A 16,622-nucleotide genomic window follows, 5' to 3' on the forward strand; every position below is an offset into this window, starting at 1 on the left:
AACATGACCCTCAACCAGTGCTGTATGTTGGATAGTAGCTGCCAATGCTCCTTGCCTGGCTCAGGGATCAAATATCTGTATAGCTGGTCACATCAAGGACCACTGAATCATGAAGGCTAGCCAAACCAGTCCTGAAGGTCTACCAAACCACCTAGGCTAGCCAAACCGGTCCTCAAGGTCTACCAAAAGTTCACATTTTCCAGGCCACCTAGCTGGTTCACAGGTGCAGTCATTACGGGTGTGGTATGGGACTCCGACAGTCGGGATCCCGACAGTCATTATCCCAACGTCGGGATCCCGACTGGCCTGAGTCAGACAGCATGGCGAGAACAAAAAAGCCCCTTGCGGGCTCGCTGCGCTGCGGGCACGGTGGCTCGCTACGCGAGCCACCTATTCTGTTCTCCCTCTATGGGGGTCGTGAACCCCCACGAGGGAAAATAGCGGGTGGCCGTCGGGCACCCGGCTGTCGACGTTTTGACAGTCGGGATCCCGACATCGGGTAAATGACTGTCGGGATCCCGACTGTCGGGAACCCGTCCGGCACCCGGCATTACTGTCACATTTTCTAGATCACCTAGCTGGTACACAGGTACAGTCATTACTAACGGTCACATTTTCTAGATAACCTAGCCGGTACACAGGTACAGTCATTACTAACTGTCACATTTTCTAGATCACCTAGCCGATACACAGGTACAGTCATTACTAACTGTCACATTTTCTAGATCACCTAGCCAGTGCACAGGTGCAGTCATTACTAACTGTCACATTTTCAACGTGGTGCATTCATTCCTTACCAACACAGTATACAGATCCACAGGTGGCCTGGAAAACATGAATGGTTGGTAGATCTTGAGGACTGTTTTGGTCACCCCTGATGTAGTCCAACTTGCATAACACTGGAGAGTGAAGGCTCATTGTTAGCTATAAAAATGCTAAGCTCAAGGAGGTGAAGATGTATAGCGAAGGTCAGAGCTAGGATAAAGTACGGTCAGTACCACATCATAGTCAAGCTGGTTTATGCGGGTGGAATGGCAGGGCTGCAGTCCTCCCTTCAGGAGGTCTCTGAGAAGAGCATAGATTCAGCAACTAGAATGCTTTTTGTGTTGTGATGTAATTATGATAGTAGATGAATGCATATATTAACTGGACTTTATGTACACCAGCACTTATTCGGATTGAGTTGGACGGCTGCGTGTTCGGTCGGGCCGCCGACGTATTGTGTTTGCGCATGTGCAGAGGCATTTCTGTGCATGTGCGTATGCCGCGCACATCCGAATACGGAGTGAATTCCGTACAGAAAACGTTTGGGCTCATTACCATATGCGTACGCCCCGTGTTTCATGGGCGTTCCCATGAAAACGCTGGGCGTGCGTATGGTAATCCGGCCGTGACGCACTTGTGGGGGGCGGACAGCTGACATAGCCGGATGTCAGCTGCCCGCCCATATCCCTGCTTTCACACTGAGAAATGTCTGGAGCACTCAGAGCTGTCTGACCGCTCGGTCCATCATTCGATGGTTGGCAACCATCGGAGGATGGGGGAGGTTCCCCACAGAGGTTGTTCACATGAAACATCCACTCGCGGTCCATTCGCTCTGCGTCTTACCGCATTTGGACAGTGTGAGCGATCCGTACGGTAGGCGGAGCTAAGAACACTCGGTGGCCGTCCGAAAATACGCATCCATCCGAGTCAACTAGAATACGGGCCACAGTGCACTGTATACACAGGTGCCCAGCACACTGTAAGAAACCACTCAGGTGAACCCTCTAGGTATTACTAACACCCCTAGGTGTACAGGAGGTAATCTGAGGAGGAGTGAGGTGTAGTGTACAGGTCAGACTGCACCCAACCTTCTGCCACCTTACATGAAGTTTTCTCATGTACTGCACAGGAGAATTACTTATAAAGGCCACCTAGACTGTATCGGTTACAAGTGGCAGGTGTGTCAATCATCCCATTATCTCCCTGCTGATTGGATGCTGCTCAGCGCTGTTGTCTCTTCTCTGTACTGTGGTAAGAATCAGCCACAGGCGGAGGGTAGCGCTCTGTGGGGAGAGGGTGACCAGAGCTGGAGCTATCCTGGTCCCAAATACCTCCTATTCATTGTGATTACATATGTTAAAAACCTACTAATTCACAGGGCTGAATGCAGGGTCTGGGTACTGGGGTGTGTGGCCAGGACCCATCTAAACAAAGACAAAAAAAAATACTACACCGGGGGCCACCGGCAGTAGGTTCAGGCCCCTCCAAAAGGCTCAGGGAAGCCGTAACCACCCCCTACCCTTCTCAGCGCTCCTGTCAGCGTTATGCACAGAGTATGGTGCTCTGCTGTGACGTCACTGCCCAGAGATGTACGGGGCCACATGTACTAAGCTTCAAAAAGTGACAAAGTGGAGAGTGATAAACAACCAGCCAGTCATATCCTAACTGCCATTTTTCAAACAGTCTGTAATGTGGCAGTAACAGCTGATTGGCTGAGGTGGGAGTGCTTCCAATGGGTGGGGACAGTCGCTATATAAAGCCTCCCCCAGGGATAGTGCCCACCCGTCTCACTCCATATACAACCCGCCATTTGTATAAGGGTTATGTACAGTCATATAGGTAAACATGGTCATAATTATTAGAGCTCCTGTACACGATTAATGCCAGTAATTAGCACTCCCTGATTAATTCCCTTAATGTTGCTTCTGCCTTCATAACATATGACCTAGGGCAGCCGCCATAGGCTGCTTCATTACAGTCCTCATTATAGGCGGGAGATGATTTGCAAGCGTTGTTCTGGATGTTTCTGCAGGTAAATCCCCATTAGCAGAACACTGAGGTTTCCCCATCATTGTGAGAGCGCCACGGTGACAAACCGCCTGCAAACCAGGTATCCTCTCACCGGCAATTCCGCCACATGTACTATGATAAATGGCGATGGCTTATTGCCAAGGGGGCTCCGCAATTTGTACTTCCATTCATTATTCCTAAGCATCACTAGTATTATTGTTACCTTCCCAATTGTGCACATGATTGGACAGAACTTGCCTTTTGAACTTGTAGAGGATGAAAGCTCCAACCGCTACAAGGCATATGGCAAAGATTATCACTATGGCCCAATAGCCGCCTGCTCCTCCGATCACCCGCGACTCTGCAATGGAAAACACACTGGTTACTAGTCTTACTGGTACACGCCGATGCCGGCACTACTGTGAGGTCATGCACTTAATATACGGCAATGTCATATAGGATTAGTGATGTCATCTGGAAGGGTCCGGATAATACTCACTTTTACTTCACGGTTATGGAAGTGCAGTAACCACTGTGCTTACTCTTATTGTTTATGGACATCAATGTGGTTATGAGACTACTCTCTTTGGGTTCTGGTGAGATATGTCAACAGGTATAATGCTGACATTCCAATGAGGATGACAACATGGTCTTTAATGACAGCAATCTACAGCAATAATGTAGGCAGTGATGAAATACTAGTTTTCCATCTAGTGCCTAACCCCTCCACCAGCAACCTAACCATAACCCCCACTGTCTAACCCTATCCTCCCTTTAGTGCCTAACCCTTACCCCCCAGCAGCCTAACCATAACCTCCCCCCACTGCCTAACCCTAGCCCCCTCTAGTGCCTAACCATAACCTCTCCCCACTGCCTAACCATAACCTCCCCTCACTGCATAACCATAACCTCTACCCACTGCCTAACCATATCTCTACCCACTGCCTAACCATAACCTCTACCCACTGCCTAACCATAACCTCCCCCACTGCCTAACCATAACCTCTCCCCACTGCCTAACCATAACCTTCCCCCACTGCCTAACCATAACCTCTACCCACTGCCTAACCATAACCTCTACCCACTGCCTAACCATAACCTCCCCCACTGCCTAACCATAACCTCTACCCACTGCCTAACCATAACCTCTTCGCACTGCCTAACCATAACCTCTACCCACTGCCTAACCATAACCTCTTCGCACTGCCTAACCTTAGCCCTCCCTCTAGTGCCTAATCATAACCTCTCCCCACTGCCTAACCATAACCTTCCCCCACTGCCTAACCATAACCTCTACCCACTGCCTAACCATAACCTCTACCCACTGCCTAACCATAACCTCCCCCCACTGCCTAACCTTAGCCCTCCCTCTAGTGCCCAACCATAACCTCTTCCCACTGCCTAACCATAACCTCTCCCCACTGCCTAACCATAACCTCTACCCACTGCCTAACCATAACCTCTACCCACTGCCTAACCATAACCTCCCCCACTGCCTAACCATAACCTCCCCCACTGCCTAACCATAACCTCCCCCCACTGCCTAACCTTAGCCCTCCCTCTAGTGCCCAACCATAACCTCTTCCCACTGCCTAACCATAACCTCTCCCCACTGCCTAACCATAACCTCTACCCACTGCCTAACCATAACCTCTACCCACTGCCTAACCATAACCTCCCCCACTGCCTAACCATAACCTCTCCCCACTGCCTAACCATAACCTCTCACTGCCTAACCATAACCTCTACCCACTGCCTAACCATAACCTCTACCCACTGCCTAACCATAACCTCCCACCACTGCCTAACCTTAGCCCTCCCTCTAGTGCCTAACCATAACCTCTCCCCACTGCCTAACCATAACCTCTCCCCACTGCCTAACCATAACCTCTCCCCACTGCCTAACCATAACCTCCCCCACTGCCTAACCATAACCTCTCCCCACTGCCTAACCATAACCTCTCCCCAATGCCAATGGGACTACTCTCTTTGGGTTCCGGTGAGATATGTCAACAGGTATAATGCTGACATTCCAATGAGAATGCCAACATGGTCATTAATGTCATGTCTACAGCAATCATGTAGGCGGTGATAAAATACTAGATTTCCCTCTAGTGCCTAACCCCTCCACCAGCAACCTAAACATAACCCCACGTCTAACCCTATACCCCCTCTAGTGCCTAACCCTAACCCTCCAGCAGCCACCTTTTATATCTACTGTATACTGTATATATAAGTGTTGCAATAGGTCATATTTATTTGTGAGCTCACAGATAGTTTCCAAGGACTTCCGGAATCCCGCTACAAACGTTATGTGACCTATTAGCGAGAGTAGAATTACAGCCTAGTATGGCGGAGGTCCGGAAGCAGTTTGATGCTTTCAGCGCCCATGCAGTGAGCTGTGCCTGCCTTATACATTATATAATTACAGATGACAGACAAGGAAATTACTTACCTGATTCAGAGTCACTTAGTGTCACTAGGACCCAGAATCCACCTCTCAGGAAGAACGTTATATTATGTGCGCTCAGAGCCTGCTTTATCACGGCTATCCTCTATAAAGAACAAACAAAACAGCATACATACTGTATATTACTAACAATACAATGCCGTAGTACATGGTCAGCACTGATAACATCACACATGGCACTGCTTCACAGTCATATCAGAGTTCAGAGGCTCTGTATTGTTATAATCAGTGGTGGCTCTAGTGGAGCGGCTGCAGCACAGTCCAAAATTCAAATAGGAGAGAAACACCAACTGCCAGTGATCCAGTTAAAATGACAGTTAGTGGCAGTTGCTGTGCCTCCCCGGTTTGAATTTTGAACTGCGCTGCAGCACCACCTCTGGAATATGGTAGGTAATTAGGAATATGGTAGGTTACATGAATAGAATCTGACCTGAAAGTGATAATATTTTCTTTGACCCAACATATTAAATGACTGGGGCATAGGCTTGTCCTTACAGTACCCCATTTGCAAAACACTGGGACCCTTGTATGTCTTGAAGTTTACTCAGATGATAAAAGTCGCACAATACTTCCTTATAGGTTCCAAATAAGGGGATAGAGTCATGAGAACCTCCTCCAACTTATCTGGTAAATTGGATTCCAAAAAATAAATAAGTATGTTCAGTTAAAATTTGTGATAGAAGAAAAGAGAACAGGAGCCATAGAAGCTGTATAGATAATTATACCATCAGACAGGAACCATGTATATACTGTACTGCATACTTGCCTACTTTTGAAAACTAGTTTCAGGGAGATTATAGTTGGTAATAGAATTTTGCAAAACGTCCCATTAAGGAGGTGTGTCATGCTCCACCCAATGGGCGTGTCTAGTTCTATATATGAAGAGATTGTGAAAAGAGTTTGTGAACGTGGCACCTAGAAGCGTGGGTGTGTAATTTAAAATTACTTATATCTAAATGTACATGAGCCCCAAAGCAGTTAGTAAGAGCTACTATACTTGGGAAAGTCCTGGGAATTGGTGCTGATTATTCAATGTAACTGTATCTATCTCTCGTTCCTTTTCCCCAAAAAAATGTAACAGTGTAATGTGGGCTAGGTGACATGAGGGAGATTGCTAGACTAATGAGGGAGAGAGGGAGATTGCTGCTATTTCAGGGAGTCTCCTGCAGAATGCAGGAGGGGAGGTAACTATGATGTACTGTATATGTCTGGTGTTATTTTTTCCACCATTAGGGCCTGATTCTCATTTGGGAGCAAAGCAAAAAGAAAAAGTAACTAACTGTATGCAGCTCGACAAACCATGCTGTAATGCAGACATTATAAATACACTAAATATATTCACAAGCAGGGTAAATACTGGCTGCTTTTGCATGTAGCCCACAGATGTTAAGCAACTGCAACTCTGATATCTGCTAGGTCCATCTCTCTGCACCTGTTACATCTGTCCCACCTGCAGCTTAGCTTGGTTTTACACACACAGTTACCTGCTTTTTTCCTTTACTCCAAACTCAGAATCAGCCACTTAAACCTTATGTATTGACTTGTACAGAACAGGCTCTTGCGCCCCTTTTAGTAAATACAGTACTGTATATCCCTTCTTTTTAACCGTAACCATAAAGCAGAACATTAATTCAGCCGGTCCCGCAGCTATGGAGACTGTTACCTTCCACAATATGATTGCAGGATAGATGTATTAGTTCCAATTCCACATAATTATGCAATCAGCATATATTTGTGATATGATCGGGGGAAACAAAGCCTTATATTCAGCCCTTTATCAGCAGCATTGAACCAGTCATCACTACCAAAATATTTCAGAATGTATACAGTATAAACGAGGAAACACAATACGCATACAGTATATTACTTCCTAATGTGCACAGTATAAATGGCTTCTGTCTATACAGCACCGCCATGTGCAGCTCTCACTGGGACAGCAGCTGTGTCATGGTGTGTAATTATAACTGGAATGCAGCAGGAGGCGCCTGCAGGAGGTAAGATGCCGCCTGTCGGCATCTGTGAGATCCAAAGAGCAGCATCTCATGCTTGGACACAGGGTGCCAGATGCACTGAGCTTTAAAAGTGATAAAATGGAGAGTGATAAATCACCAGCCAAGCAGCTCCTAACTGTCAAGTCACAGGCTAGGTTTGAAAAATGTCAGTCAGGAGCTGATTGGTTGGTTGTTTATCACTCTCTACTTTATCCCTTTTTGAAGCTTAGTGCATCTAGCCCATCATCAGTTAGATTAACACTGCATGTGGCCCTAGGCAGGACACCAATTTGGGGCACTCTGCTATTACTTATTCCCTGTACACATTGGCCATTTTGACATTTCACAATGACGCCCTCCATGCCACCACCTTTTCCTTCACATTCCTTGCTACATAATCTTAAATCCAGAGGCATGTAGAAGGTTGGTGAAAGGTGGTAGATTCCTTGAGGCGATCATCTGTATTGCCTACCACGGTGATGGGGAACCTTGGCACTCCAGCTGTTTTTGAACTACACATCCCAGCATGCCCTGCAACAGTTTTAGCATGGACAAATAGAAAAGCTGTTGCAGGGCATGCTGGGATGTGTAGTACCGGAGTAACCAAAGTTCTTCATCACTAGCCTGCTACATAATATAATCCTGAAGCAGGTGAGTTATCTTGCATTCTGTCTTGTATTCTTTATCTGTCTTTCTATATAGAGACTGTAATTTTGAGGGAGAAATCTGAGTGTGATTTTGGTTGTGCCTGTATCTGTATAGTGTATTGTTACTAGGTGTGAACTGATACTAGGAGGAGGAGTTAAATCTAGGTGTTAAGAGAAATTAGGGGGAGGAGCTGAGTGTAACAGCTGACTGACATACTATATAAGGAGGGGCAGAGCTCATTTTGAGCTGGCTCATTGAGAGGGAAGCTTTCTGACTAAAGTTAAGCTTGATTACTTAAGTGAGTTGGAAACTGAAGCAGGTGAGTTAGAATACTGAAAAAGGTGAGTTTGAACACAGTCTAAATTTTCATCTTCTATTTTATTGTATTATATTCATCTTCTTTCTATCGTATTGCAACCTGTTGCTCAATTTTGACATTTAATTCATTTTTATCTATATTTTCTCCAACATTGTATTTCATTTTACTCATTCACTATTATCTTCTCTTATCTTTGCCACACATTTATTGCACTCTGGTTCCCTCTTCACGCCTGCTCACATTTGCCTCACTTCTGACCTTCTCTGTTCCCTTCATCCTCTCACTTGTTGCTGTTTCATACTTAATTGGATTACTCAATCAACCTGATTTTACCCACTTGTCTCCTCTCTGACAGTAGTTCCTTGCCTGTTACCTTCTCTCTCACTCTGTTTTCTACCAAATCTACTACAGACGCTGTCTGTCCTCCCAAATCCCTCTGTCTGATTTCACTAACCTACCCTCTCACCTTCGGTTCCTCATGGCTGTTAATCTCTCAACTTCACTTTCTCCAACTGCTCCTCCCCCCTCCCATCCCATACCTATCCTGACCACTCGCCCCCGCACCCCCACCCTCCCAACGACCCCCCCTCGCTTCTGCAATCCCAAAAACCTTATCCACATAAATACACAACCCACCCCCCCTCTTTCCTGTGCACTATGGAACGCCAGATCCATCTGCAACAAACTCCCTGCCATCCATGACCTATTCATCTCTAGAGCATTCCACCTCCTTGCTATCACCGAGACCTGGCTCTCCACCTCTGATTCTGTCTCTCCGGCTGCTCTCTCCCACGGTGGCCTCTCTTTCTCTCACACTCCCAGGCCGGATGGTCGCCAAGGTGGCGGTGTGGGTTTTCTCCTCTCAGCCTCATGCACCCACAGTGTCATTCACCCTGAACCCTCTCTCCTTTTCTCCTCCTTTGAGTCTCACTCTATCCGTCTATACTACCCCTACCACCTCCGTGTTGCTGCAATCTACCGCCCCCTGGCCCTATCTCCCAATTTCTTGACAACTTCGCCGCCTGGCTCCCACACTTCCTCTCCTCTGACCTGCCATCTGTCATTCTTGGTGACTTTAACATCCCCTTGGATAAACCCGCTGATCCTGGCACCTCCAAACTCCTCTCTCTCTGCTCCTCTCTTGGCCTATCTCAGTGGACTACCTCTCCCACCCACATCCAAGGACACTCCCTCGATCTCGTCTTCTCTCGCTCTTGTTCCCTTACTGACTACACTATCTCGGCTTTTCCTCTTTCTGACCATCACCTCATCTCCTTCTCCCTCACTGCTTCCCCCTCTCCCACTCCCCCTCCCAAGCGCATTGTCTTACGGCATAACGTCAACACACTTGATCTTGCTGCCTTCTCTAACACGCTGTGTCCTCTTCTCGCCCCAATCACCACCATGTCCTGCCCGAACCTCGCCGCCTCCTTCTATAATGACACCCTATCTTCAACATTGGACTCTGCCTGCCCTCCATCCTCTATCCCCCTTCGATGCTCCAACCCCCAACCGTGGCACTCGCCTATCACCCGATTCCTTAAAAAGTGCTCTCGCACTGCTGAGCGCTTCTGGAAGAAATCACGCTCCCTCGCGGATTATCTCCATTTCAAATTCATTCTTTCCTCCTTCAGCTCTGCCCTTGCTCTGGCCAAGGAATCCTACTTTAAGTCCCTCATCCTTTCCCAATCATCCAATCCCCGCAGGCTCTTCGCCACCTTCAACTCCTTGCTCTCCCCCCCTCCTCCAGCTCTTCCGTCCTCCATCGTAGCCGCTGATTTTGCTACCTACTTTTCAACCAAAATCTCCTCTCTCAGGACTGCCATCACTGCTGCCATGACCCCACCCTCTCCCTCCTCCCCTCCTACATCCCCACTCCCCTCCTTCCAACCCCTGTCCTCATTTTACCCCACCACTGCTGCTGAAGTCCACTCTATCCTTCAATCCGCTTCTCCCTCCACCTGCCCGCTTGATCCTATCCCCTCCAATATTATCCGTCGTCTCAGTCCGTCAGTCTGCTCTCACCTGGCTCACCTGTTTAATCTTTCCCTATCCTCTGGGATCTTCCCTTCCTCCTTCAAACACGCTCTTGTCTCCCCAATTCTCAAAAAAACAAATCTGGACCCCAACTCCCCATCCAACTACAGGCCCATCTCCCTCCTCCCTTTTGCCTCCAAACTCCTAGAACGTCTGACCTATAATCGTCTCCTAAACCACCTTACTGCTAACTCCATTCTCGACCCCCTCCAATCCGGGTTCCGCCCTTTACATTCCACTGAAACTGCCCTGACCAAAGTCACTAACGATCTAATATCGGCTAAATCCAAAGGCCTCTTCTCTATCCTCATCCAGCTTGATCTGTCAGCTGCCTTTGACACTGTTGACCACCCTCTCCTGCTCAACACACTCCGCTCCTTTGGCATCACTGGCACGGTATTCTCCTGGTTCACCTCATACCTCTCCGATCGCTCCTTCTCCGTCTCCACTCCGAGCTCCTCCTCTCCTACTACCCCGCAGCCAGTCGGTGTTCCCCAAGGGTCTGTCCTTGGCCCTCTCCTCTTCTCTCTCTACACCACCTCTCTGGGCACTCTCATCAGCTCCTATGGTTTTCATTACCACCTTTATGCTGATGATACCCTAATCTATCTCTCTTCCCCCGATCTATCCCCATCACTCCTGTCCAAGGTCTCTGAATGCCTCACAGCCATCTCAGCCTGGATGACCCAACGCTTCCTGAAGCTAAACATGGCTAAAACTGAACTTCTAATCTTCCATCCCCCGAACATCCCCTCTTCTCCCACTATCTCCATCAGTATTGGTGAAACCGAGATCACCTCCACCGACCAAACGCGCTGCCTTGGTGTCATCATTGACTCCTCCCTCTCTTTCACCCCCCACATTCGTGCTCTCTCACAGTCTTGCCGCTTTCACCTACGCAACATCTCACGCATCAGACCATTCCTCTCCACTGACGCGACCAAAATTCTCATTCACTCTCTTGTCATCTCCCGCCTTGACTACTGCAACATCCTTCTCTCCGGGCTACCTCTCACCCGCCTCGCACCTCTCCAATCCATTCTTAACGCTGCTGCTAGGCTCATCTTCCTCTCCCGCCGCTCTACCTCCGCCTCCCCCCTCTGTCTATCTCTTCACTGGCTCCCCATTCCTTTCCGAGTTCTCTTTAAACTCCTCACCACCACCTACAAAGCTCTCTCCTCCTCCACCGCTCCTTACCTCTCTTCACTGATCTCTATCCACACTCCCTCCCGTCCTCTTCGCTCCATCGCTGACCGCCGACTGACCTCTCACCTAATCACCTCCTCCCACTCCCGTGTCCAAGACTTCTCTCGCGCTGCCCCCCTGCACTGGAACAACCTCCCGCCACCCATCAGGCTTTCTGATTCCCTTACCTCCTTCAAGCGCTCCCTCAAAACCCACTTTTTTCGACTAGCCTATCCCTCCTCCTAACCTCTTTTGATCCTCTTATCCTGCCTCCGTTCCCCTCCGTTCCTACTTATCCTATTGTTTTTCGTTCGTCCACCCACCTATTTTTAGTATGTTAACTCTTATGAGTAGGGCCCTCCTTCCTCACGTACTCACCCTACCTCTTTACCTCACCTGTGCTCCTGTCCTGTTCTTCCCTTCCTCTACTTCATCTTTAGTCTCCTTGACAATTTTGACACCTACTTCTGAACTGATGCTGATTTTAGTTCTACCAGCTATACCCCCATTTATACTGTATTTTTCAACACACCCTGTACGTTACCTCGTCATTTTTTTTTGTTTGCTATGTACGGCGCTGCGGACACTTTGCGGCGCCCTATAAATAAACGTACTACTACTACTACTGCCAAGAATAGGAACTTTTACAAATATAAATGTGTATACATATTACACTGCTCTTTTATATATGTTACCCCAAATTTTTGGATTTAGTGTCTCATTAATTCCAAGAGGTGACACTGTCATTTTGAGATACATAGATGACAAATCTCAATGGTCCTGATTGCTTTATCAAGGACATTTATTCATCTTAAAATATTATTTTCTCCCTAAATTATGCGGGATACGGCCGTATTGTCGACCCGACTTAGGTCGACAGGCAACAAGGTTGACAGGGTTCTAGGTCAACATGGGACAAGGTCGACATGGTTTTAGGTCGACAGGTTGTGAGGTCGACATGGGTTTTTTCACTGTTTTTTGAGCCAAAATGTGCCGACAGGCGGTATTTCATGCCCTACTATCCACTAGGGCGTGGTGGGAGAATAAAATAGTGTGCCCAAAGCATTTTGAGCGAAGCGAGGGGCTGCGGTTGACTTTCAACTGTGTCCATGTCGACTGTGTCGACATTCGGGTAAAAAAACTGTGAAAAACCCATGTTGACCTCGCGACCTGTTGACCTAACCCATGTCGACCTAACACATTTGTCGACCTAAACCCATGTCGACCTTGTCCATGTCGATCTAGACACCTGTCGACATTCCCCCATGTCGACCTAGAACCCTGTCGACCTAGTTGCATGTCGACCCCAACTGTGTCGACCTAATGACTGTCAACCTAAGTTGGGTCGACAATACGATCCACACCCAATTAGGCTCCTGTTAATCCACAAATTAACAGAAATCAGGTAACAGGATTTGTAGACTAGTCATAGAGATATCTACCAGGATGCGGTTGGCATACTGACGTTCGAGATGCTGGCAGTCAGAATGCCAATGCCATCACGTGCCATGTAATCCTCCTTAAGGCCCCTACACATATGCTGATATTAAGGCATTTTGTAAGCGACTTTGCTAAGTTGCTTAGAACATGCCCCTACATCGGTGTGTGCAGGGAGCGTAGCGTCAGCAGTGCGCATCGCTATCGCTGGCCGAGATTTGTGGTCAATGAGCACAAACCTCGCTGATCCTCAGTATTCTCGCCGGAGAGCACTGACGCTGTCGGCTCGCTCAGCACACAGTGTTGACAGGTCGCGGTGTGTGTGGGCTGTCCGCGCTGAGCGACCTAGTCTCCAGAAAGTCCCACACACATACATAGGTGTAGGGCCCGATAGTTATGATGATTGGGAGCTTATCTGGATTGTGGACAGATCTGTAACGGCTTGTACTGTACCTTGTCAGTCTGGAGGCTTCTCCGCCTCTTGGGATGATTTATAGGGGGCAGTAGATACAAGTCAGCAGCTGTCGGTAGTCCTGGCTTCACCACCGTCACCAGAGTCTGCTCAGGTATATTAGTTTCCTGCAAATATTTGATGAAAAAACCCAATGATTAGCGTATTGTAATACAGTGTTCCTGTAACCACATAATTATATCAGTAAATGCTGAATAATACAATATTTCACAAAAATCTAAAATGTGGCCGAATCTTTGGATCTTATTTCCATAAAAAAAAGTATTTTGCTAATCAGGAATAAGGAGTTGATTCATGTTCTTTAAATACAGTATGGGGGGGGGGGGGGGGGGGGGAGACTGATTTACAGTCCGGCAGTCCCCCCTTCACTTACCGCCCCTGGCTCCTGCTCCCCCATCCCCTCTTCCACTGTGCTGCTGAACAAATCAGTTCCCAGAGTGCAGGCTTCTTCAACTCAGAGTGCCGGTGGCCAATTAAAATGCAGCACCGACTGGTGAGCCAATCAGACCTTGTGTACTTTCAGCTGCTCTGATTGGCTAATTGTATGTGAGCTCTGATTGGCTCAAAAGCTGGTGCAGCATTTTAATTGGCCACCAATGTCCTGAGGTGAATAAGCCTGAGCTGCCCGGGCCCTTCCATCTCTCTCAGAGAGGCCAGGCCCGGGAAAACTGTACCCACAGCACCCCCCAAATGGCCCTGTACAGAGGTGTAGATGTATGAAGCAGTGATAAGGGAGGAGTAGTAAGCCAGAGGAGAAGTGGCTCATAGCAACCAATCAGCACTGAAGTAACATCTATAATTTGCATAATAAAACATTAAACAGAGCAGCTGATTGGTTGTCATGGGCCACTTCTCCTCTGGCTCACTTCTCCTCCCTTATCCCTGCTTCATAACTCTACCCCTGATTTAGAAGTGGCTTCGGAAACACTTTAGGGCCATCGGGCTGAACCGAATCCACCCATGAGCATGTAACACTTGGCTAACTAACATGAAGCCTTTACATGTATACTTTAACCCTTTGAGTGCCAAGTGTATTTGTCAAAAAAGGTGTGAAAATTGCCAAGCAAACATTGTTTATTCATCATAAAGACCTGTAATGGTTACCTTATATAGGACATATAATCTTTTTGTTTACGCAACATTTTTTTATTTGGATTTATATAACAACTGCAAATGTGATGCTGACATTTTTTAGTGGACATTTTGACAGCGATGTTGGCACTCGAAGGGTTAATAGATCAGATCAGTACCAAACAGCTTTACTTGCTCTGCGATGATCTGATTGTGCCATGCAATCAGCTTCACCCACGGAAAAGAAGCAATGTTATATTTTAATTCTGCGGCCTTGAGCCTACGACAGGAACAGGGAATATGGGAATGGCATTCAGGGCCAGCACAGACACTGCATAGGTACGATGAGAAAACTGCCAAGAAGAAATTACTATAAATTGAATTTAAGTCCTGTATCTGAGGCAAACCCCGCACTCCAGCCAAGCAGGCAGCAGCGAGCGATCCCGTTCCAGCCCAGAATTCATTCCTCAGCTCTCTGGGCTTCGCCTTGGACAGGCTTGCAGTGTGTAGGGTTTTTTGACAATAATATGAAACGATCTGTAATCCACATTTTGGAGAAGAAAACTCCATATTTTATAATCAAGTTCCAAATAAGCACTTGTCCGGCCAGTTCAGTGTCACCGTGCTGCCAAGGCGCTCATATCTGGGTGCAACCAAATAATAACGTCTCACACAGTGTAACTTCCTCACACACAGTCTGTGCAGAGTCAGGGGCCTGGCTGACTTACGCTGATAGCTAGCAAGAAGTAAAAGGCTTTCTGCTCAGGAATAACAGGGATATATGTCTGCTCCGCCATAGAAATACAATCAGTAAGGGGCTGCATTAATGAGGGTATATTTTGCCTTTTGCATAAGTTTGGTTCCCAAGCTGCCATCATAGCAGAGCGCCCTTTCACCAGCCCTATTTTGGCACAAGAGATCCATCTGAAATAAGGTAATTCCATAGTTGCTGACTTTTTTCCTGCCCCCTCCATGGGGAGGTGCAGAGGGCGTGGCTTCATATAGGTGGCCGTCCAGGGGAGTGACGCAGCTATAGAGGATATGAGTGGGGCGTGGCTGTGAGGTGGCAGCACACCCTATTAGACTATGCCAAGTTTACTGGCCGGGTCCGCCCACTTCTCTCACCGAGTGGAAGCCAGATACAGGAGACTTGTCCATTCTTCCAGGTGGCCGGGAGTACCGCCTGGTTTTCAGGAACCTCGAGCCATTTCGGGAGGGTAGGCAAAGGGTACATTTATACCTAGCCCGAATTTCCTTCAGCAAACAATCCACACTCCCTTGTTACATGGCCCTTATTCTGGTTGACTCGCTCGGGCGCGAATTTGCACAGGGACTGATGTTTTGCATATGTACATGCGCGGCAGCATTTTTCCGCATGTGTATACTCTGGGTGCGTGTGAACTCGGCGAAAAGTCTATTCGCCGGGTGCATGCACCCAGCCTTGCGAGCAAGGGGTGTAGAGGGGCGTGGGGTGCTGGCCTGGGCCGAACACCCAGTGTTTCCCATGAAAATGCTGGGTGTACTTATGCTAATGTGTCCGTGAAGCACATGCGGTGGGCGGACTAACATAACCGGATGTCAGCTGCCCGTCCAATTTCCTGCATTTATACACGCATATGTAAGGGTGGTCTGGACCACCCTTACATATGCGTGCGCCTTCACCATCGAAAGATGGGGGAGGTTCCCACTGGCATGCAAAAGGCTGTTCATGTAAAACATCTGTTCACAAACCTTGCGAACGCATCCCACGTGCGAATGGGTGGTACCGGCTAACCATTCGCAAGGCGGGGTTAGAGTGACTCGCAAGGATGCAAATTCACATCCGAGCGAGTCAACCAGAATAAGGGCCCATATGCTTACACCCATTACCACCGGAGATGCAGATGGGTCGCCAAAGACTTAGAATCGTCTGTAGATGCGTGTGCCGGGCTCTGGGCAGTGCGAATAAGCACCGGATATGCCGCAGAACCGGCCTGCACTCAACTTCGCCGGGAGAAGCTAATAACTGATCCATACAGATCGGCATCAATTCCGCAGGGCGATAGATCCAGTTTGCTGGTAGAATATATCAGCATCCAGTATGTATGGCTTCATCTGGGGCTACAAAGAATCAGCAGAACTCCGTAGCACTTGGCAATGTACGGCCAAGGATTAGGGGCTTATATAGCACAGTCTGAGCTTTCTGAAAGGCATCTGAATCCTTTTTCCCAGAACTGC

At 48.0% G+C, this 16,622-nt stretch overlaps 1 protein-coding gene across 2 annotated transcripts in view; it reads right to left on the minus strand.

Moving 5' to 3' along the window:
* SORCS2 (sortilin related VPS10 domain containing receptor 2) overlaps positions 1–16,622 on the minus strand; it is a 719,220-nt gene that overhangs the window by 7,511 nt on the left and 695,087 nt on the right. For both annotated transcript variants that reach the window (XM_083154662.1, XM_083154749.1), the window contains exons 23-25: positions 13,316–13,441; positions 5,231–5,330; positions 3,034–3,136 (exon numbers count right to left, since the gene is read on the minus strand). In XM_083154662.1, coding sequence (XP_083010788.1) covers positions 3,034–3,136; positions 5,231–5,330; positions 13,316–13,441 — 329 coding nt within the window. The remainder of the gene's footprint in view (positions 1–3,033; positions 3,137–5,230; positions 5,331–13,315; positions 13,442–16,622) is intronic.

Source organism: Crinia signifera, chromosome 1 (assembly GCF_055691185.1).
Source record: "Crinia signifera chromosome 1, ASM5569118v1, whole genome shotgun sequence".
In the NCBI taxonomy this organism is placed as follows: Eukaryota; Metazoa; Chordata; class Amphibia; order Anura; family Myobatrachidae; genus Crinia; species Crinia signifera.